The 24,269-nt window shown below is 30.7% G+C and overlaps 1 protein-coding gene across 2 annotated transcripts in view; it reads left to right on the top strand.

Annotated features, from left to right (window-relative positions):
• Positions 1-16,347, top strand: part of LOC105343623 (tenascin) — a 41,856-nt gene extending 25,509 nt beyond the window's left edge. For both annotated transcript variants that reach the window (XM_066074678.1, XM_066074677.1), the window contains 13 exons: positions 8,229-8,248; positions 9,619-9,670; positions 10,481-10,500; positions 11,083-11,134; positions 12,561-12,580; positions 13,245-13,311; positions 13,426-13,442; positions 13,630-13,675; positions 14,153-14,202; positions 15,672-15,720; positions 15,896-15,927; positions 16,011-16,062; positions 16,214-16,347. In XM_066074678.1, the coding sequence (XP_065930750.1) occupies positions 8,229-8,248; positions 9,619-9,670; positions 10,481-10,500; positions 11,083-11,134; positions 12,561-12,580; positions 13,245-13,311; positions 13,426-13,442; positions 13,630-13,675; positions 14,153-14,202; positions 15,672-15,720; positions 15,896-15,927; positions 16,011-16,062; positions 16,214-16,230 (494 nt within the window). In that variant the 3' untranslated portion in view covers positions 16,231-16,347. The remainder of the gene's footprint in view (positions 1-8,228; positions 8,249-9,618; positions 9,671-10,480; positions 10,501-11,082; positions 11,135-12,560; positions 12,581-13,244; positions 13,312-13,425; positions 13,443-13,629; positions 13,676-14,152; positions 14,203-15,671; positions 15,721-15,895; positions 15,928-16,010; positions 16,063-16,213) is intronic.
• Positions 16,348-24,269: the final 7,922 nt, after the last annotated feature.

Raw genomic sequence — 24,269 nt, 5'->3', positions numbered from 1 at the left:
GATTTGATCCCACGCTAGAACAATAATGCTACTTACACCGCCCTCCGCGCAGCCACTGCGCCACTCCCGCTCTAGGTGTAATTGCTTTTATTTTAAATATAAGGTAAGGCTATCTTATTTAAAAAAAAGAAATAAACTGAAATTCGATTAAAGTTAAGCTAATTTTTTCTTCGGAATAATATATTCTTAAAAATATAGAGTATTTCACCCCTTGTTATGATTCTTTATTCAAAACTTGAATAATTACATTTCGATGTTTTATAGTACTACTGTATATATATGTATCACCGGTGCTATGGACACGGAATGCACCGATCCAGCTTTTTTTCCTTGGGGAGGGGGGGGGGGGGGGTTCGGAGTGACAATTTAGTTTGCCAGGGGGTCAGAGTCATATTTTCGATATTTCTTTATGTATATTTAAATTTTCAAGGGGGTCCGTCCGGTCAATGATACGCGTTTTGTCACCGCCGGTTTAGATTTACTTTTGATACTCAGCTTAGCATTAGCTTTGAAATTCATGATCATTTATACGTTCTAATTAGAAACCAATGATATTTTATCATTATAGCCGAAGCACTTGTTCATGTCTTGAAAATGATGCTCAAAATCACGCATGTATTGCATTTAACTTGGATTTACACGAAATAATTTAATTGAATGATCAGCCCAAGTTTGTGGGATCCCGTTTAATACAGGTTAAGAAGCCCGATAATTAACAGTGTTTTAAAACTTACGCACACTTGTATTGATTGGCAAAATGTGAACATAATAATCTTCGTTTCGGGATAGCATTGTAACGGGATTAGCAAAACCAGGCACGTTGGTGTCTCAATGGCAAAACAACTACCATTTACTTAAAATGATATATGTCGCATTGATCCACGTAAATATCTTATGCCAAAAGCTATCTGATTAATTAATTAAATAATTCATTAATATTGCTAGTAACGATTTAAGTTAACAAAATTGGTTAATAATGTTTACATTCACGTAATAAAAACTGTGTTTGTTTCGTGGAGACGGAAGACCTTAATGATAAGACAGTGTTCGGTGAAAACTTTCTCGCTTCTGAACTTCCAGTAAAAAAAAAATAAGAACCTTAAAAATGAATGAAAAACACTCCAAAATTAATCTAAAGATTCACAATTCACTCCTTGTATGTGTCAAATTTCCATTTTATCATGCAACTTGATAAACTGGTTCACAGTTTCCAAAACTCGGAAGTGGAGTGAAGAAAAACGAGGGGAATAATTTTGTTATCATGAGCAGTAAGTACATGTTTGTTCTTATTTATTTTCTTCACCCAATTTTAGCCCCAAGCGAGTTCACCTGTGTCACGTGTTTCTGTTCAATCTGGTTTCTGCTCGCACGTGTCTTACACGTGTATATCTCCATTCTTTGTAGAACAATAGGGTGCTAATTAATATACACAGACTGACACCTGTAGATACTGCCATGTAAATTGGTAGATGCTTTAGGACAATAGGATAGTTATTAGGTATACACAGAATGTGTCTCCTTGGTCAGTTGACTTATCTATAAGGAATTCATAATGAACACAACAAAGACTTTTGATGCTACATGTAAAGCTTATTTGTAATTGACATCAACACAATATTTAAAAGTTATTAAAAAGATATTATAAATGAAATGAATGTGCAAGTAATAAAATGTTGAAAAAGTATATTATCATATATAGTCAATGTAATACAAATCATTGCATTCCTAAAACTATATGCATTGATCTAAATTGATAACGTTGAAATACAGTTTTGTTACTATACTTGTATTGTTTTCATTTTAAGGAAATATTTATAAGTAATATGAACAGAACCATATTTTAATTTTGTCATTAGTACAATTGGCAACATTTTAAAAAACATTATATAGTTTGGCATCAGGTCTATTATAGACTGTGCACTGTTGTATTCTCTCATGGGGGGGGGGGGGGGAGTGAAGACTTTTGTTAGGAACCGTTTCTATTGTTATAGTCAAATTATTTTACTACTCCTATTACAAGGTAAACTCATATATCAACTTAGGAGTGAAGACTTTTGTCAGGAACCGTTTCTATTGTTATAGTCAAATTATTTTACTACTCCTATTACAAAGTAAACTCATATATCAACTTATATTCTTCGAATAATATTAATTATACATGTGTATAAAATTATCAATTATTAATGTCTTTATGCAAAGCATATTTTTACCAAAAATTATTAATTTGATGTAATATATCATATACCATATGATGATTGTAAAACCTTGAATAACTTAATTGAATGAGCTGGACATCTAAGATAGTCTTACCAAACTAATTCAAATTTATATAAGTCCGTTGAATAATTTAAGTTATATGTAAGTAAGTAAATCATTTATTATTGTGACATGTGTATCTTTTACAACTGAGTAGTAAACAATTACATAAATCAAACACCTGCCCATTGGACTTATGATAAGTCACTGTTAACACTAAGTTATGATTTTATGCATGGGCAAGAACTTAATTAATATGTCTTAATTAAAATGCAGAATGAATAAAATTTGCAGCTAATGTCTTGGAAAATAACAAATGAGAGTTTGGATTTAGAAACTAGAGAAATTAGAGAGATTATTTGGAAAAATAACACTTTGATAAAGTTTTCTTCTGAGACTGTAATCTAAGTTCATTTCAGAAGAAATTGGAATGTGTCCTCTACATGTATTTCATCTACAGAGTTTTCATGTGCACTCAGTCTAGACAAGTTCACCCTGAAATGGTGCAGTCTCTATTTTCAGGGGTAGTACCCCACATTGAAACTGTGCTATTGTTGATCTAGCTAACAATATGTTTAGGAATGTTCATTGAGATGTATAATTTTCTAGGCAAGAATTTTCCTTTGATAGTTTTTATGTTCTTAATTTAGGAGTATTTAATGTGGATATCCATTTGCCATCTTAGTTCATGTTCTAACTGCTGTTTACTGATATGAGTTAATATATACATGAAGTACATGGGGGCATATTTCCATAGGCTGCCAGTATATCTACATCATCTAGAATAGACATTGTGGTTTTATGAATAGTCCTTGTTACACTACTACATGTACATTTTAATAAGTGTATTGTCAAACAACAATATTCATGTACATGATATACCATATGACTGCCCAGAAAGACAAAAACTTCAGTAAATAATGAGTAACATAAATACAAGGCTTTTAGTTACTAAAACATCTTGTCAATGAATAGAAGAAGTCGATCAGAAATAATTAAGTACTACATGTAGGTAACTGCAAGTTAAAAATCAGAATTAATCCTTTAAAACCTATGGCCAAAAATTTTCAGAGAATCAAGAGAAAGAAAACAAACCCGGTATATATAATCATGTTCATATTAATTAACTTTGAAACAAACCAAAATCATTCATTAGGGGAGAGAGAGAGAGTTGTTGAACATTAGGGTTCACTGGTTTAAAAAATACATGTATGTATTCAGAGCTTTATTTAAGCTCATTGAGCAGAGTATTAGGACCAATATTCTATGTCTGTCTGTCGGTATGAATGAATGAGGTGATGGGTTTATAAATGTAGGAATGAATGTGTTCATGTATATGCTAAACAACAAGTTAATTTATCATCATATGACAAAAGTCAAGCTTATTATTTATTATCCAATTATCCTTTGTTTTGTATACAAATATATCAATAACATATCACTCTGTAAACTGGTAAATTATACTACATCATACTATATTATACTATATTCTATGATTATTTTATAACACCACTTCTTGACTTTGTATTTTGGAGAGGGTTTATATAGGCTTTGCCTGTTGCCTAATCCATTTGATTACTCAATAAAATATGCTTAAATTAGAGTATTAGGAAAAATTTAATATGAAACATAACTATTGAATAAACATTTAAGTGTTTATAGTATAACCTCACAATATCCATAAAAGTACCACTGAGACCAACATAATACAACTGCATAATAAATAAATGTTATTCAAGAAATTAATGGGTTCCAGCTTCTGATCCGCCATTCAGTAGATATTTTAAAACAATCTTGACTAATAAATGTCAGTCATATAATAATGATTCCAATATAAGTCGATCAGATGAGCAAATCTAATGTTTTGAGGCTGTATGATCGAGCTATAATTTTTGAGAACCTTAAATTTATCACTATTATGGGACCCAGTTCATTTAACAGGCATGGGACAATTACTTTTTCATAAAGGAAAAGCATGGTACAAAAACTTCCATAGGTACCCGTGGGATGAACACTTCTTTAAAAATGAGTTACAATTCTCAACTCAAGAGGAACAATTAATATCTTTAAACATATTTTATTTTTAAAAAAATAATCAGTAAGGAGGGAGTTACTCTCATTATTATCCAAAACTGTGTGACTTGCTCTCTTTAACTTACACTAAAATTCTATGAAAAGATGAAATTAGAAAGCTTATGCAATTCTGAGAAAAAATATGCATCATATTGCCAATTCCATTGAGGTCTAAGAAAAATATAGCCATTTAAGTGAACCTACCATTTCCCCACTCCTCTATTTAACACAGATTCATGGGGCTCTCCTTTAGTAAAACATATTAACTTAATCTTTTAGACATCAATTGTTGTTCAACCTCCTTGAATAAGAAACCTTATTCAGTACTACATACATCTACATAATATTACCATGATAAAAGCATCAAATCACTTAGAAATACTCTTACATGTATTACACTCCCCCTATTTTGATTGTCATAAAAAGCATTTATAGTTTGAAATATTTACCTAATATTATGAAATTTGTGGCAATTTTCTAGGGTCATTTCTTACACATATTTGAAATAATCATCACTGATGCTCAGAAATTGCTCTTTTTTTGGTAAATTGGATGATTTGTAGCATTTTTATTCACAACTAGACATGCCATCCTGCATGTGTTTTTTTTTCATGAAAATAGAAGTTTAACAATCATATTTAGTGAATATCTTATCTATTCTGGTTTCTAGTCTCCTTTTGATAAACCATATGCATGCTTAAACAGTAGGACCTGCAAGTATGATATGCCTACCTTTAATTTAAATAAAATTCAAACACACCAGGGTAGCTGGAGATGGATAAGAATTTCATGAAAAATGTTCAATTTTTACATGTATTTCTACATTTTTGACGCATATATACAATAAAAGGGTAAACATATGATGATTCTTGTTCGATTCAATAGAAGTACCATAAATATAGTAGCTAGATGTTATTTGAAGGTCAAGTGTACCTTTACATATCATACATGTATATGCGTAATAAAAGAAGAGAGATGATTTTTTAACTAATGTAAAAACATCTTAAATATCACTTTTGCACAGGATACATACACTTGGGTTTTTAAGGTTGATACTATGATAACTACATTTGTTTACATGTAATTACTACATTTGAAAGAGACATATTCTTATAAAAAAAAAATGGGTATTTATAATTAGTCAGGTTTCTTAATGTTATTTCATAAAACCAGGGAGCAACTTCACTGCAGATTTATAAATTTAATGATTAAATTGATAAAAACTGTTTTTATCGCTTATCTCAGTAATTAACTTAAGCCTATAAATTGTCATCAGGATAGGAAATTCCAACTTTCTGGGTAGGCCAAATTTTACTCAAGTGGTGGCCATTCTACACATGTAACCGAAGAGGGAGTATAATTTATAAACTCTCCTTCTGTATGCATATAAAAATATTTGTTTACATTGTACCTTTTGTAATTAAGTCTCCCAAAAGAAGTTTGGAGACATTGTTTTTGAAAGCGGTTTCTTCTTTTTCTTCTTTCTTGCCTTTGAACTTGTCCATCGCGTTTCTCAGAGATGGTTGAACAGAGTTGTACACAACTCAAGGATATGATAGGCCTGCATACCCTGTTTTAAATTTTGAATTTATTGTTTTTAAATTGGGGTTGGGCAACCATAGTTTTGGGGGGTCAAATAGGGGTGGGGTCTAACATTGAATCCTTAGGGAAAAATTATACACTATATTGTAAATGGTTATAACTTGAAAACCGTTAAAGATATTGACATGGATTTTTCAAATGCTAAATATATTGAGTGTTAATTATGGTCAATACATGGTACATTATAGATATGATCTCTGGGGACTATATATATTCCCCAACTCCCAGGTTAATGGGAAATTACTTAATATTTGAAAAACCGTGACTCCTCACCCTTAAACCATAAATATTCTTGTTCCTTTTGTAATGGGGCATCATATGGTATATAGGTTATGGCCATATGGGGGTGGTTCCGTCTACCCCTGACACAGGAAGTGCCCTAATTTAAATATCTCATTAAATTCCTATGAGATCCCCAACCCCAGACTACTTACATTCTTGTCATTTGTGTTAAGGGGCATCAAATGGTATGTAGGTTATGGGCCCTGGGGGTTTTCCTGACCCCCATTGAACAGGAAGTGCCCAAATATCTCAAAAATGGTTGAGATCCCCACCACTAAACTAAATATATTCTTGTTCCTTGTGTCAAGGAGCATCAAATAGTATATAGGTCATGGGCCCCAAGGGTGGTCATGACCCCCCTCCCCCCCCCCCCCTTTGAACAGGAAGTGCCCAAATATCTTGAAAATAGTCGAGATCCCCGCCCATTAATCATATATTTTCTTGTTCCTTGGGTCATGCCGGTTCACCTGATGTACAGTATCAAATCAAATCATATCAATCAATCAAAATTTTAAACAAAAATGAGTCTCCTTGCAGCACTGAAAAGTAAGAGTTTATGGGTTTACATAAACAGAAATATTTTCATTAATATTCAATAGAATTGGTAATTTTTGGTATTTATTTTCTCAGAATTTGTTAAATCTTATTGTTATAAGCTCTATTAAGTCATTTCAAGAGGAATATGTTATTGATAGTACATATAATTTAGCACATGTAATTCATTAGATGGATATAATGACATTATCTTATAAATTAATACATTGGTTTTTTGAATACTAGTATTGCTTTTACTAGACTATATGATCAGACAATTGAATCATAAGAGTTTGTGGGTTTACATAAACAGAAATACTTTTATTAATATTCAATAGAATTGGTAATTCTTGGTATTTATTTTCTCAGAATTTGTTAGATCTTATTGTTATAAGCTCTATTAAGTCATTTCAAGAAGAATATGTTATTGATGGTATATATAATTTAGCACGTGTAATTCATTAGATGGATATAATGACATTATCTAATAAATTAATACATTGGTTGTTTGAATATTGCTTTTACTAGACTATTTGATCAGACAATTGAATCATAAGTGTTTAGTTAACTCCAACATACAATCAATCAAGATGATATATTTAGAGGACTTTTTATCCTCTGGGATAAAATATCCCAACATGGTGATTCATAGGATTTTAAATCCTATAAAAGCCTTTTAGAGGATTATTTATCCTATAAACACCAATGATGGGAGAAAAAATCCCACGGGAGTTTATATCCCACAAAGATTTTTTTCTCCCATGGGATTTTAGTGGGGTTTGAGATGGGATGAAAAATCCCACCAAAATCCCATGGGATTTTGATATTTGAGAGACAATTACAAGAAAGCTAGAGCAATGTGTACATTCATGCTGACATGATAGGATCAAAGGAAAATGTCCCACCAAGATATATAAACAAAAGTAAGCTATGTCCAATGGAAATGGTAGCTAAAAGCCCGGACTTTGTCATGTCCGGACTTAAATGTCGCACTGTTATATATATATTTTGATAATCATTATGTTTGATGTAAATATTAGATATCTTATTATTAAAAAAATACAACATCACACCAATCACATTATACAGTAAAACACGGTTATAACGAACACGCTTATAATGAATTGACGCTTACAGCGAAGTTATTTTCATTCCCCGTGACTATGTTACATGTTTTAAATATGACGAATTTAATGAATTACGCTTATAACGAAGCAAAATCGCCCGTCCCTGGCGCTTCGTTATAATCGTGTTTTACTGATTAGAAATTTTAAAAAGTAGAATCATGATTTTACTGGACGAAGTCATAGGTTCCTTATTATTTTTCTTATGTAAAGTATGTTTCATATTCGTCATTGTGTTTGTGGAATGATGAAAAATTACTATTTTCATGGAGAATATTTGTGATATAGTCATATAATACAATTTTTAGTTTTTTGAAAAATTAAATGAATTCCTTTTCCTGTTAACTTACATTCCAGGTAGAGAACTTTGTACAGATGTAAGTATAAACGTATGAAAAATGTATTTGAAACTTATTTGAAGAAACTTCTATTTTTGCATATTTATTTCTGGACACAAATACGTAAAGGTGATGATAATAAGATTACTCGGACAATAATATAATGAAACTGTGGGTAGCAATCCAGGATTTTTTTAAAATCAAGTTTAAATATTTTGCCTATCATGATAGTGTATAGTGCACTGACTATATCAATTCATCACACTCCGGTTCGAATTTTTCACACAAGGTGAACTTGTGACCTTTTAGACACGATGTATAAAAATATTGTTACTTTTTCACATTAAAAAAAAGGATGATATAGAAGACATAGCCTTATATTGTTAAACTGACTTAAATGTATCGCGGGCGACGAAGGAGGCCATACTTGAGTAATTTGTTTTCCATTATCTATAAACCTGACGGTATATATGTGCTCTCATTGACGAGTTTCCTTCGTCCTATGTCAGTTAATTTAACTTCATCATTTGATCAGCACTAGTAATTATCAAAAAGATATTAATTAGCACATTATAAATATATTTATCTCAGAGCTTTGCATTTAAGGTTTAATAATCATTAAGAATATGATTGTATCTCTTTAAATTCAAAACTGATTTAACTATAATGGGGTATTTCGTCAATAACCTGTACATTGATCTTGTTATCACATAAAGGTCTACATAACCAACATAATTGTGATTGTTTTGATGAACTGTCAGATTGGCATTTTATTTAATACATATTTATGTTCCGATCAATAAACATACTCAATCGTTCATGATTTGCGATGGTATATGATTTTTATCCAACGAGTTATGTGTTTTCTACATGTATCCCCGAACCTTGAAAGATTCTGTTTAATAAATGTTTTACCACACGTTAAATCTCAATCTTTTTTTAAACCTCAATCTTTCTGTAAACATTACAATTGTAAGCCGCACAACACATTCACTACAAGACGTCAACAACTTTATGCATGGGAAAAAGTTCCTGGAAGATTAAAAAAACAAACAAACATTTAATTTTCTGGTATTTTTTATCAATTTATTAAAAAAAAAATTGAAACAGGACACTAAGAACTCAACGCTTTTTATCTGAATTATTTTGTTTCTTTTTCATTCTATGTCAATAATCTGCCTAAAGCTACGTAATGTTTAATTATGGCGTCACGTGGCGTAAGAGTGATATCCACCGCATATTGAGATATACATGTGACAAATAGAATTTACACGATGATCACATTAGCCAGTTTTAAATTGCAAGAACACATTAATATTAATACCTAATTCCTTATTGAAATAATTTACCTGCACCACAGAGATTAACAAAGCGTGCATTTATGAATATTTAACTAACTATTAAAACAGGATTACGAATGTCCAGGAAATCAACGTTGTGAAAACGGAAAGTGTGTTTCACGTAAGTATTTTTGTTAATATACTAAATATTGTAATGCAAATTCTGAATATTTGATAACGGACAGTACCGATCAGACCCAACCTTACACCAGAGTAAAACCCCAACTAAACCTTGGGTTTACTTTTTGGGGTTACTTGGGGTTTACTCTGGATTTACTTTTTGAAAATTTGGGTCCACTCGGGGTTTACTTTGGGTTTACTCTGGGATTAGTTTGGGTTTACTTTGAAATTGCTTTTGAGGTCAACCGTATGAACTGAAGTGTGAAGCAGACTAGTATTTTATCTTACCATCCTACTGCCTGTAATTCCTACCCTTTGTATATTCCGAATACACAGTTAGCGTCTGCTTTCAGGAGTATACGTCTGACTGGGTTTACTCTCTGTGTCCACTCTGGGTTTACTTTGGGTTTACTCAGGGTTTATTCTGGGTCCACTCTAGTAAACCCGAAGTAAACCCAGAGTAAACCCAGAAAGTAAACCCAGGGTTTAGTTGGGGTTTACTTTCTGTTAGGTTGGGTCTGATCGGTACTGTATCTGATCACAATGTATTAAATAGTTGGCATGTGTCACAAGACGTGTCAAAATTGATATTGTGGCAAGATATCCCCTTCTTTATTTCTTTAAAGTCAAGTTACATTCAGTTTTTAAAAAAAAACAATTTTTATAGATTTTACACCGTTTTTAACAAAAATCGCTTATTTAAAAAGCAAAAGCAGTGTTCTTTGACATGATCAATTCAAAGAAAAAAATAAATAAGGAAGTTGTATTATTTAAAAATAATTCAATTATTTAATGTTCTTCTTATTTCCAGGGGGAGAACTTTGCAAAGATGTAAGTATAAACATATAACAAATGTAATTCAAACTCATTTGAAGAAACTACTATACTATGCATATCAATTTCGGGACAAATACGTGATAATGCGCTAACTTGGACAAAAAACTCAATAAAACTGTTTGTAACAATTCTGGATATTTTTTTTTAATTTTGAAATTTTTGTCTATCAAGATAGTAACTTATGCACTGACAATGTTAATTCAACACACTTCGGTTCGACCTTTTCAAGCAAAGCGAACCTATGAACGTTTAAGGCACGATAAATAAAAATATGGTTACTTTTTCTCATTTGGAAAGATGATATGTAAAACCTAGCCATAGGATTTTTTTATACTGACCCACATGAATCGGGGGCGGCGATGGAGGCCATTGTGATTGTTTAGGTGAACTGTCGGATTGGCATATTATTTAATGCATATTTGTGTTCCGATCAATTAACAAAGAATTTACACATCAGTCAGTTTTGAATTGCAAAAACACTTAAATATTGATAATCTATTCCTTACTGAAATAAATTTATTTGCACCACAGATATTATTGAAACTTGCCTATCTAAAAATTTAAGTATTAAAACAGGATTACGAATGTCCAAGAAATCAACGTTGTGAAAACGGAAAGTGTGTTTCACGTAAGTATTTTTGGTTGCATACTTAATAAACATTGTTTTGCAAATTCTGTATATCTAATGACTTATCTGATCACATTGTATTAAAAAGTTGGCAAATATCACAAGACGTGTCAAATTTGAAACCATACACAATCTACTAAGCCGATAATTGGTTTTAATTATCAAAAATAGTTATATCTTATTGTTATTTTTACATCATTTTTTAAGATATCTCCTTATAAATTTAACAAATTTAGTCAAATATATTTTTTTTTTACATTTAACACTGTCATTTCTAAGTTTAACTTAAGAGAAGTTCGCTTCTTAGATTTTGGATAGCCATTTTGGGTTACCTTTAGTCTGAAAATTCTGCCTCACATATTAATTCTAGTGGTATGTTTACATTTTACAGTCAAATAAATTTTATTGAATAGAATTGGTTTTTTTTTATTACATTTTTACAAAGTTCAGTAAGGGACTATTTTTTGTGGTGGAAGGTTTTGTTTTCAAGAAGGAAATGAACTGTTTATATAACTCACTTGTTTTGTTACCTTAACTTCCTAATTTTCAGCGGAGACCAAACTTCTAGATAGTTTGTGAACTACGATTTATTCCTGATGTTTTAAAACATATTAAAACAATACTTTGGTATTTCTATCCACGTATTTTAGCTTATATTTTATAGAAATTAAGAAAAATTAACTTCAATTTTGGCATTAAATTAGCTTATTTCAGCTATATCTCAAATTTTAATTGTGATCCTTACTTGTTTTACTTTTAAATCAGACATTAAATGTCTGTCTATTTGTATGTAAAGTTTTGGAACGATGACATTACTATGATTTTTTTTATTTGCGTTATAATTTGATAGCTCCAAAATTTTGTAACATCTGTTGTTGTGTTCATTATTTACTGGCCTTTGAAGCCCCAAGTAAAGCAAGAATGTTTAAAATTTGACATATTTTTTTTATTTAAATAGTCACTTCATGTGTTCAACTTCATACTGTATTAAAATCATAACCAAATGATAGTTCAAACTGAAAATATTTGTTTGATTTTTTCAAATAATTAATTTTCATGTCAAATTTTAGCAATAATTTTAGGAAAAATAAATTTTCTGTTTGGGGCCCTATATTTCCAAAATATGGCATGTGACATGGGTCACAAATAAAATAAACGAGCATTTTAGGTCCCCATCTTTACATCCAAGAGGTTTTTGATCATTGACATTAGAATTATTACAGGTACCAACCTCCTTAACAAAATCATTAAAATCTAACCCGTTTCAATATAAAAAACTTTCTAAATATATTATTCTAAACAAAAAACCTATTTAAAACGCAATGCAGTCTTTCTTAAACATGATAAATTTAAGCAAGGAAACAGATTAGGAATTTATATTCTTTGAACAAAAATTAAAGTTCTATAATGTTCTTCTTACTTCCAGGTGGAGAAGTTTGCACATTTGTAAGTATTAACATGTGAAAAATGTAGGCAAAACTTAATTGTAGCAACTTCTATGTTTTGAATTTTAATTTTGAGTATCCGAATGATAGTTGTGATAATACGTTTACATTAACCTAATATGCATTGAAATTGCTTATCACAATTAGGACTTTAAAAAAAAAAAACTTAATCTTATATATATATATATATATATATGTTTTATTATATTTATTCAGCTCATTACGGCGACACGTGCACTTATAATTTTAATACACCTCATCCTAGTCCGAGCATTTCAAGAAGACAAAAGTGTGACATTTTGAGAATTGTTGTGTGAAAAAATATTTAAAATATAATCTGCCCTTATTGTATCTGGGACTACTACTGTATCAGGGACAACTGCAGTTGACAATGCTTGACGATTACATTTTAACGCACACAACTATCTGTTTACAGAAAAGAAATTCAACATTCGAAATTACGAATTGGTTGTTTCTAAATAGGCCTAATAGACCTCAAAACAAATAAATATTTAATATAATGTTGAGCAGTAGAAAGGCATTTACGGCATTATATTTCAAAGTTTGATTATCAAAGTCATCTGTCATTTAAAAGTAAACTCTGAGTAACTTCAAATGGCAGATATTCTTTGATTTGGGAAATCTAAATCCATTTTTTATTTCAGGATTTCCAGTGTTTACTTTCCCCAAATGGACGCTGCCGTCGAGGAATATGTTTTTATAATATTACTTGTAAGAACTTTTTATTTTTACCAAGTAGAATTTGCTTTTCTTTTCATTATCTAATTATACATAAATAAAAACTTCACTTAAAATTTTTAAATATTTCATTTTGCATATTTTCAGCACCAGTGTGTCGATTGGTACGTAGAAAAATATCTACTGAAAAAATAAAATCTATCAACATGGATTTGATGAATGAAATGATGATGATGATCCTAATTTAAAAAAAATTAATGTCTTAGGTAGAATATATTAATTCCAAAAAAAAAAAATATCTAAAAATTTATATAATATTTCTAGAAAAAAAATATGTTTTGATTACAACAGGATTATGAATGTCCTAATGGCTGGTGCAATGGAGGAATATGTGAGGGTAAGGATTTATTTTCCAAGAAAGATATTTGTTTGTACAGTCTAATCTGCAGACAAATGGATTTTATTTATATCTTTTTTTAAATTCATTCAATGATCCTATTTATTTTCAAACTTCACAAATAAGGAAGACATTGATGAGTTTTATACCAGAATCATCTGAACTTTTCCTAATTATTGTCCCTCCGTGCGAGTAAATAAACAATGAAAATTGAGGCTTTGAACTGAGACTATCTTGAAGTTAACTTATGCATGGGAAATTCTTGCTCTAGAAATTAATTGATCATTCAATACATTTTTTTTAAAATTTACTGAATACATAATAGTGTTATTAAATGAACGCCTATTTAGTTGTCGGTTTAAGTGATATTGATAATAGAAAACAATAATTAGTTATGATAACTGATAAAACCATAAAAAATGATACTATTTACGTACTTTATTGAAACGTTTGCTAACCAAAATCTATTTATTGTAGATATATTCCCCACCACTCCAACTCCAACATTGTGTTACCCCAATACTAATGTAGGTATTTTATCCATCCTGTTTATGTACAATCTACAGTGTCACTACACGTGACAGCTTTTGCCGACTAGCAATTCAACCTTTCCTATACACAGCTACTATATGTACTCTACGCGCCGAGGAATTATTCAAAATTTTAGTACATGTATAACACTTACCCTCTAATGTCTAAAGTGGTGTTTACTATATCAAGTCTATTGGTACTAAATGTAGCGATGTTTAACAACTTACCGCCTAACACCGAATATTTACAGTATTTGATAGAGAAATGTTTTACAGTGTAAACTATTGTTACCATTTTAATTAGTTTACTTTTTTTTAAGAATATGAAATTTATATATATGGACTTGGACTCAAAATCTGAATAAAATAATCGATTTCATGAACAAATTACTGTCATGCAAGCTTTTGTAAGTTTTCAATCTGTACACAAATTAACTGGAGGTAAAAATAAAAAAAATTAGCATTTTTCTGCTTTAGGTGGTAGTAGTCAATTAACAAGTGGCGTTTTAATTTGATAATATGAAATATTAAAAAATTGAAAATAAGAAGCATAGAAAATTAGACAGAATATCTATGTTTTAGAATGATGGGGGAAATTCAAACCTGCTAATAATAATATAAGTTAAGTTAGTTATTCAGATTTGATAGTAGTGTCTGATAAATTTTATAAAAGTTACATTGTTATTCTAAATAGTGATTAAAACATTGATGTTTTTATCAATTATTGTATCATAAGCGTAAACCTAAATCTTTATAATAATATAATAAAAATAATTACATTTTTTTTTCTTTATCAAAACTGAGCAAGTTTATAACATTTATTCCAATAACATTATTTTAAATATTTATGTTTTACCAAAAAAGAGCAAAAATTGCCGGCGATTAGTAAACATGTATTAAGACGAGTACTTTTTAAACTTCTGTGACTTCTGTGTGATTTTTTAGTTGTTTACATTTTTTAAATATTGCCATATGTGACAGCAACAAAAAAAAACGCTGCTGAAGTGTAAGCTTACGATTAGACTGAATTATGAAAATGTATAAATCGGATTTGTGAAATGATATACAAAACATTAGTGATTACAATAACTTTCACAGAGTACCAATATTATTTGATAAAGTTCACAACAGTAACTGGTGATTGACTTATATTCGTAGGGTAAGATAATAAATGATCTTTGTGATAAGCAATAACAATAAATTCAATTTGTTTTGATTTGATAAAAAAATAAATATTATTTTTAGAAGAAAAAAAAAACGCAACGAAAAAAGAAAGAAAAAAAACGCTACAAATAAGCAATATACAATACTAATCATGTAAATCATTCCCCCGAATAATACAGTTTCTTAATGATAACAAAACATATTTGTTATTTATTAAATGTTACATCGTAGGGACATCGAAGCTTGGTGTAATTCATTATACTCTTAAGACTATTTAAGTTGTGTGGATTTTTCTATTTTAGAGACCTTGTCCACTAGGATATCGTTGTCGTAGGGGAATGTGTGAAAAAGGTATGACACATTACAGTTAGATTCTAAGTTACGTTAAGATGATATTACTTTCTATTCAACATGAGCAAAATGTCAGATTCCATATTCATATAACTAAAAATAACAAATATTGTCATTAAGTTTTGAACCGTTATGAATGAATTGATCCGCAATTAAAGTATTTCTTTTCTTTCAGATGTACCAACGCTACCAAACACATGCCGATCAGTAAGAATATCAATATGTTTTGATTTTCCTTAAAGTCACACTTAATACAATTAAATTGCATAACTAAATGTCTTCTTTTACAGAGCAGAGACTGTCAACGCTTCCATCAATGTCTTGGGGGACGCTGTGTTCCAAGTAAATCATAAAGTCAAACTAATATTCGTACAATTATACACCTTACTAGTGTAAAAAGATCATTGATTATAAAATCCATAGGTTTTCCGCGTATAAAAAAGTTGAATTTCGTAAGATACGTATTTCACATTTAGTTGTTCATACATTTCAGGGATTGTAATCGGCTAGATACAATGATGGTCATCTTAAAGGAAGAAAAACCAAATAAGAAAGAAACACAGACCAGAAAATAAATCATTTATTTATCTTTTAAAACGGACGTTTATCAATAAATTGTTGATTTTCCACGATTTTTTGTTATTTATACTATTTCTAGACATAGATGCATAAGTTATTTTAGCGCATTAAATCAAGATAAGGACTTGTCCGATAAAATTAACCGTACAGACTTCCTGAAGAAGGTCGACATATGCGTCCTTTAAATTTTTAGTAAATTCAAATATTTGTGCAAAACAAATAGACTGCTAGATTTATAGATACTATTATTCAATAATAAGAAGGTTCAACTTATTTATCACAGATGTCAGTTGTTGTCGTTAGAAAAAAATGGAATTGTTTGCCTGATATCAACTATTCAAGGCTGACATTAAGTAAGTTACTAAATTTGTCAATTTATTACAGACACGTTAATGACAACGTATTTATGAGAGGAATCAAATCAAATCAAAACAATGAAATGAAGGTTGCGATTTCAAGAGCGAATGAAAAAAAAATCCTTTATAATTTCTAGAACGACTTAATAAAAAAAAATCCCGAATATGTTCAAGTACGAATTAATAATTTCCGAATTATTTTAGGTACGAGTTAATTTAACTTTGAACATATCACTTTTTTCTTCATCTAGAACGTGGAATCAAAATTTCCGGAAAACTCAATTTTTAGATCCCAATATCTATGTAATGCATCGTTCGATTTTAAAACGGATTTCAGTTTTAAATTAAGTATAATAAAAGCTCCTTTGTTGCTTTATGTTAATATCAAATTATTGGTATGAAAAGAGTTATTATAAAAAGACTTAATAGCTCTTCTGACCCCTAATTTGAAGGGCCAGCCCCTTTTTCCTGATATCAAATAAAAGGTCTTGCTAATATAAACACATTTTGTTCTACAAGTTTCATGAATTGTAAACCGTTCTCGAGATATCTAAACAACTGTGTTTTAGGGGCCGACCCTTTAACCCCTTACCGGGGCCATTAACAACAAAATTTTTGGTATCATATTGAAAAAAACATTATTTTGAATAACTTTTGTTCTACATTGCTTTTCAAAATATTTCTCCTTTTTCCGATATTAATGATCAAAGTTTTGAACTTCTGGCCCCTTTAAACCCCTAATTACGTAATATATGACTTACGTATGGTACTGTATAGATAAACAGCTGTACAGTGAATATTTTTGCTTCTATAATTAATAACAAATTATTGTTCAGTAAAGAGTGATTGTAAGAAGACTTAAGACCCCTCCTGGCCCATAATTTGAGGGGCCAGTCCCTTTTTCGTGATATCAAATTCAAGGTCTTGCAAATATAAATATATTTTGTTCAAAAAAGTTCACGAATTGTTAACCGTTCTCGAGATATTTTAACAAATGTCTTCCGTTGGAAACGGAAGACCCTAATAATAAAGAAAAAGAAACCGTAAAATAACAAAATACCATAATAACTACATAGTTTATCACATAACTATAAATACAACATAAGATTGTTTATATAATTACAAGCAGACATGGATATTTTCATACAGTGTATTTGACGAAATATATTTATTGTAAATAAAATTAATTGAAAAAAGCAAATAAAATCATTGACAAAAGTTCATTAAAAGGGTTTCAGACTTTTGCAGATATACATTCATACATCACTTTCAGTACAATGATAAATTGCCTATGCTAACATATATGTATACATCACTTTCAGTACAATAATAAATTGCCTATGCTAACATATAGAGCCACCATTATCTAGCTACAAGTCGCTAATGCCTCCATGTTAGCAAAAAGCGACCGCACCTGGTATGTGTACCTTTTGGTACCTTTTTAAATAACGAAACAGATAACAGAAACTAGATACGATCTCGTTACGAGTAACGAGTAGGTCTTCCGTTTAATTTTTTAAACGATTCGATTAAAATATCAATGAAATTTCAGAATTCTCCCTCAACCACCTCCTTTTAGATAATGTATACGATTGTCAATATCCTTTAAAATGCTTAACAAAGAGTTTTGCTTTTTAACATACAGCACATTAAAGATTTAATATTTTAGTCCCCTAAAATCTCTAATTACGTCATCAATGGGTTTGGAAATGAGTTTTACAAACAGATATTGCTGCTATCAACAACTTTGCTTCTATAATGCATTACAAAATCTTAATCGTTTTTAAGGTATGAGTAATAGAGTTTAGGAGTCTAATGGCCCCTAATTTAAGGGGCAAGCCCCTTTTTCTTGATTTTATACGAAAGGTCTCAAGAATACTAACATTTTTTGTTCTTACATCCATCTAAAATTGTTGATCACTTTTGAGATACAAATGATTGAATATTTTAGGGGCCAGCCCTCTACATCCTATATGGGGACAGAAATTCGTCTTTTGATAAGTGGAATCAATTTAAATCATTTTTTCAAATATTTTCTCTTCTATGATGTCTTACAAAATATGTATACTTCTCTAGTTATTTTTCGTCAAAGTTTAAGTAGTTTGGCCCCTAAAAATCCCTAATTACGTAATTAATGGGCGTGGCAATGATTTTTTCTAATAGATATTGGTACGATCAACAACTTTGCTTCTATAATGCATTATAAAATCTTAATCGTTTTTAAGTTACTTGTAATAGAGTTTACGAAGGCCTTGGCCCCTTATTTAAGGGGCCAGCCCCTTTTTCTTGATTTGTGTGAAAAGGTTTTAAGAATACAAATATTTTTTGTTCTTACACCCATGTGAAATTGTTGATCATTTTTGAGATACAAATGATTGAATATTTTAGGGGCCAGCCCTCTAGATCCTTAATGGGGACAGAAAATCGTGTTTTGATAAGTGGAATCAATTTAAATCATTTATTCAAACATTTTCTCTTCTATGATGTCTAACAAAATATGTATACTTCTCTAGTTATTTTTCGTCAAAGTTTAAGTACTTTGGCCCCTAAAAATCCCTAATTACGTAATAAAAGGGCGTGGCAATGATTTTTTCAAATAGATATTGGTACGATCAACAACTTTGCTTCTATAATGCATTACAAAATCTTTATCGTTTTTAAGTTATTCGTAATAGAGTTTATCACTGTCTTGGCCCCTAATTTAAGGGGCCAGCCCCTATTTCTTGATTTTGTTGAAAAGAACTTTTGATTATCTACCACTTTTGTTATATATGTCCTAACAAAATATCTACTCATAAAAAGATACAGATCAAAACGTATGAAAAATTTGATTCGAAATTCGTACCCAATTTTCGAGCCTATGCGAGCTCATAGAAATGGCGCCACTGGCGCAAAAAAACTACATTGTGCACAACTTCAACCTATGGTCTACCTATCCTCAAAATTTCATATTCCTATCTCTGATAGTCTCTGAGTTTATGTCTGCACAAAATTAGTCGTAAAAACTTACAAAATCGGCCGTAAATCGGAACCGGAAGTGCCGATTTCAAATTTTAAAAAAACTTCTAGAATTATGACCACTGGCAATCATCTGAGAAAAAATGGTCGAAATCGGCCGAATAGTTTTCGAGAAATCGCGTGCACAAAATTCGTGGAAAAAAAAAATAATAATAACTAGATACGACCTCGTTACGAGTAACGAGTAGGTCTTCCGTTCAATTTTTAAACGATACGATTAAGATATCAATGAAATATCAGAATTCCCCCCTCAACCACTCCCTTTCAGATATTGCATACGATTGTCAATATCCCTTGAAATGTTTAACAAAGTTTTGCTTTTTCAGATACAGCACATTATAGATTTAAGTTTTTAGTCCCCTATAATCCCTTTTTACATCATTACTTGGTTTTGAAATGTGTTTTACAAATTGTTATTGTTACGACCAACAACCTTGTTTCTGTAATGCATAACAAAATCTTGATCGTTTGCAAGGTATTTGTAATAGATTTTACGAAGGTCTTGACCCCTAATTTAAGGGGCAAGCCCCTTTTTCTTGAATTCATTCGAAAGGTCTCACTAATACTTACAATTTTTGTTCTTACACTTATCTAGAATTGTTGTTCATATTTTAGATACAAATGATTGAATATTTTAGGGGCCAGCCCTCTAGATCCTAAATGGGGACATACTTTGGTGTTTTGATTAATGGAATCAATTAGACTCATCAATGCAAACATTTTCTCTTCTACAATACATAACAAAATATGTCTCCTTTTCTAGATATATTGCGTCAATGTTTGAGTACTTTGGCCCCTAAAAATCCCTAATTACGTAATAAATGGGCGTGGCAATAATTTTTTCTGATAGATATTGTAACGATCAACAACTTTGCTTCTATAATGCATTACAAAATCTTTATCGTTTTTAAGTTATCTGTAACAGAGATTACGATTGTCTTGGCCCCTAAAAAAAGGGGCCAGCCCCTTTTTCTTGATTTTGTTAAAAAGAACTTTTGATTCTCTACAACTTTTGTTATATATGTTTTTACAAAATATCAACAGATAAAAAGATACAGATCAAAACGTATGAAAATTTTGGATAAAACTTCGTACCCAATTTTCGTGCCTAGGCGAGCTCCAAGAAATGGCGCCGCTGGCGTAAAACAAAATAATAGTGCACAACTTCAGACTATAGACTACCTATCCTGAAAATTGCATAGTCATATCTCTGATAGTTTCTGAGATCAGCTCTGCACAAAATAGGTCGTAAAAAAACTACAAAATGGCCGATAAATCGGTACCGGAAGTGACGACAACAAAAATTTCAAAAACATATAAAATTCAGATCATGACTCATTATCTGTGAAAAAATGGCTGAAATCGGCTGAATAGTTTTCGAGAAATCGCGTGCACAAAATTTGGAAAAAATAATAATAATAACTAGATACGATCTCGTTACGAGTAACGAGGAGGTCTTCCGTTCAATTTTTCAAACGATACCATTAGAATATCAATGAAATTTCAGAATTTCCACTCACATTTCAAATACAGCACAATAAAGATTTAATTTTTTAATCCCCTAAAAATTCCTAATTACGTCATCAATGGGTGTGGCTATGAGTTTTACAAACTGATATTGGTACGATCAACAACTTTGCTTCTATAATGCATTACAAAATCTTTATCGTTTTTAAGGTATTTGTAATAGAGGTTAAGAGTGCCCTGGCCCCTAATTTAAGGGGCCAGTCCATTTTTCTTGATTTCTTTGAAAAGGTCTTAAGAATACTAACAATTTTTGTTCTTACACGTATTTAAAATTGTTGATCATTTTTGAGATACAAATGTTTGAATATTTTAGGGGCCAGCCCTCTAGATCCTTAATGGGGACAGAAATTCGTGTTTTGATAAGTGGAATCAATTTAAATCATTAATTCAAACATTTGCTCTTCTATGATGTCTTACAAAATATTTCTACTTCTCTAGTTATATTGCGTCAGAGTTTAAGTATTTTGGCACTTAAAAATCCCTAATTACGTAATAAATGGGCGAGGCAATAATTTTTTCTAATAGATATTGGTACGATCAACAACTTTGCTTCTATAAAGCATTACAAAATCTTTGTTGTTTTTAAGTTATTTGTACTAGAGTTTAAGAGTGCCTTGGCCCCTGATTAAAGGGGCCAGCCCCTTTTTCTTGGTTTCTTTAAAAAGGTCTTAAGAATACTAACAATTTTTGTTCTTACACGTATTTAAAATTGTTGATCATTTTTGAGATACAAATGTTTGAATATTTTAGGGGCCAGCCCTCTAGATCCTTAATGGGGACAGAAATTCGTGTTTTGATAAGTGGAATCAATTTAAATCATTAATTCAAACATTTTCTCTGCTATGATGTCTTACAAAATATTTCCACTTCTCTAGTTATATTGCGTCAAAGTTTAAGTATTTTGGCCCCTAAAAATCCCTAATTACGTAATAAATGGGCGTGGTAATAATTTTTTCTAATAGATATTGGTACGAGCAACAACTTTGCTTCTATAATACATAACAAAATCTTTATTGTTTTTAAGTTATTTGTAATAGAGTTTACGAGTGTGTTGGCCCCTAAATAAAGGGGCCAGCCCCTATTTCTTGATTTTGTTGGAAAGAACTTTTGATTCTCTACCTCTTTTGTTATATATATCTTAACAAAATATTAACTGATAAAAAGATATAAATCAAAACGTGTGAAAATTTTAAATGAAAATTCGTACCCAATTTTCGTGCCCAGGCGAGCTCCAAGAAATGGCGCAACAGGCATTAAACAACTACATGCTGCACAACTTCAAACTATCGTCTACCTATCCTGAAAATTTCATATTCATATCTCTTATGGTTTCCGAGTTTATAGCTGCACAAAATGGGTCGTCAAAAATTACAAAATGGCCGACAATTCGGTACCGGAAGTGACTACGAAAAAATTAAGAAAAATGTATTAAGTTTAGATCACGCCCTAACATCTGTGAAAAAATGGTTGAGATCGGTCGAACAGATTTCGAGAAATCGCGTGCACAAAATTTGGAAAAAAATAATAATAATAATAAATAATAATAATAATAATAAGAAACAGTACGAAAACAATAAGGTCTTCCGTTGGAAACGGAAGACCTTAATAAGACTAGATACGATCTCGTTACGAGTAACGAGTAGGTCTTCCGTTCAATTTTTTAAACGATTCGATTAAGATATCAATGAAATTTCAAAATTCTCCCTCAACCACTTCCTTTTAGATAATGTATACGATTGTCAATATCCTTTAAAATGCTTAACAAAGAGTTTTGCTTTTTAACATACAGCACATTAAAGATTTAAGATTTTAGTCTCCTAAAATCTCTAAATACGTCATCAATGGGTTTGGAAATGAGTTTTACAAACTGATATTGCTGCGATCAACAACTTTGTTTTTATAATGCATTACAAAATCTTGATCATTTTTAACGTATGAGTAATAGAGTTTAGGAGTCTATTGGCCCCTAATTTTAGGGGCCAGCCCCTTTTTCTTGATTTTATACGAAAGGTCTCATGAATACTAACATTTTTGGTTCTTACATCCATCTAAAATTGATGTTTACTTTTGAGATACAAATGATTGAATATTTTAGGGGCCAGCCCTCTAGATCCTTAATGGGGACAGAAATCGTATTTTGATAAGTAGAATCAATTTAAATCATTTAATCAAACATTTTTTCTTCTTTGATGTCTAACAAAATATGTATACTTCTCTAGTTATTTTTCGTCAAAGTTTAAGTAGTTTGGCCCCTAAAAATCCCTAATTACGTAATAAATGGGCGTGGCAATGATTTTTTCGAATAGATATTGGTACGATCAACAACTTTGCTTCTATAATGCATTACAAAATCTTTATCGTTTTTAAGTTATTTGTAATAGAGTTAACGAGTGCCTTGGCCCCTAAAAAAGGGGCCAGCCCCTTTTTCTTGATTTCTTTGAAAAGGTCTTAAGAATACAAACATTTTTTGTTCTTACACCCATGTATAATTGTTGATCATTTTTGAGATACAAATGATTGAATATTTTAGGGGCCAGCCCTCTAGATCCTTAATGGGGACAGAAATTCGTGTTTTGATCAGTGGAATCGATTTAAATCATTTATTCAAACATTTTCTCTTCTATGATGTCTAACAAAATATGTATACTTCTCTAGTTATTTTTCGTCAAAGTTTAAGTACTCTGGCCCCTAAAAATCCCTAATTACGTAATAAATGGGCGTGGCAATGATTTTTTCGAATAGATATTGGTACGATCAACAACTTTGCTTCTATAATGCATTACAAAATCTTTATCGTTTTTAAGTTACATGTAATAGAGTTTACGAGTGCCTTGGCCCCTAAAAAAAGGGGCCAGCCCCTTTTTCTTGATTTCGTTGGAAAGAACTTATGATTATCTACCACTTTTGTTATATATGTCTTATCAAAATATCAACTGATAAAAAGATACAGATCAAAACGTTTGAAATTTTTGAATGAAAATTCGTACTCAATTTTCGTGCCCAGGCGAGCTCCAAGAAATGGCGCCACTGGCGAAAAAACAACACAATAGTGCACAACTTCAGACTATA

The sequence above is a fragment of the Magallana gigas genome, chromosome 2, assembly GCF_963853765.1.
Source record: "Magallana gigas chromosome 2, xbMagGiga1.1, whole genome shotgun sequence".
In the NCBI taxonomy this organism is placed as follows: domain Eukaryota; kingdom Metazoa; phylum Mollusca; class Bivalvia; order Ostreida; family Ostreidae; genus Magallana; species Magallana gigas.
The sequence above is the reverse complement of the archived record's forward strand: the minus strand, read 5'-3'. Positions and strand labels throughout refer to the sequence as shown.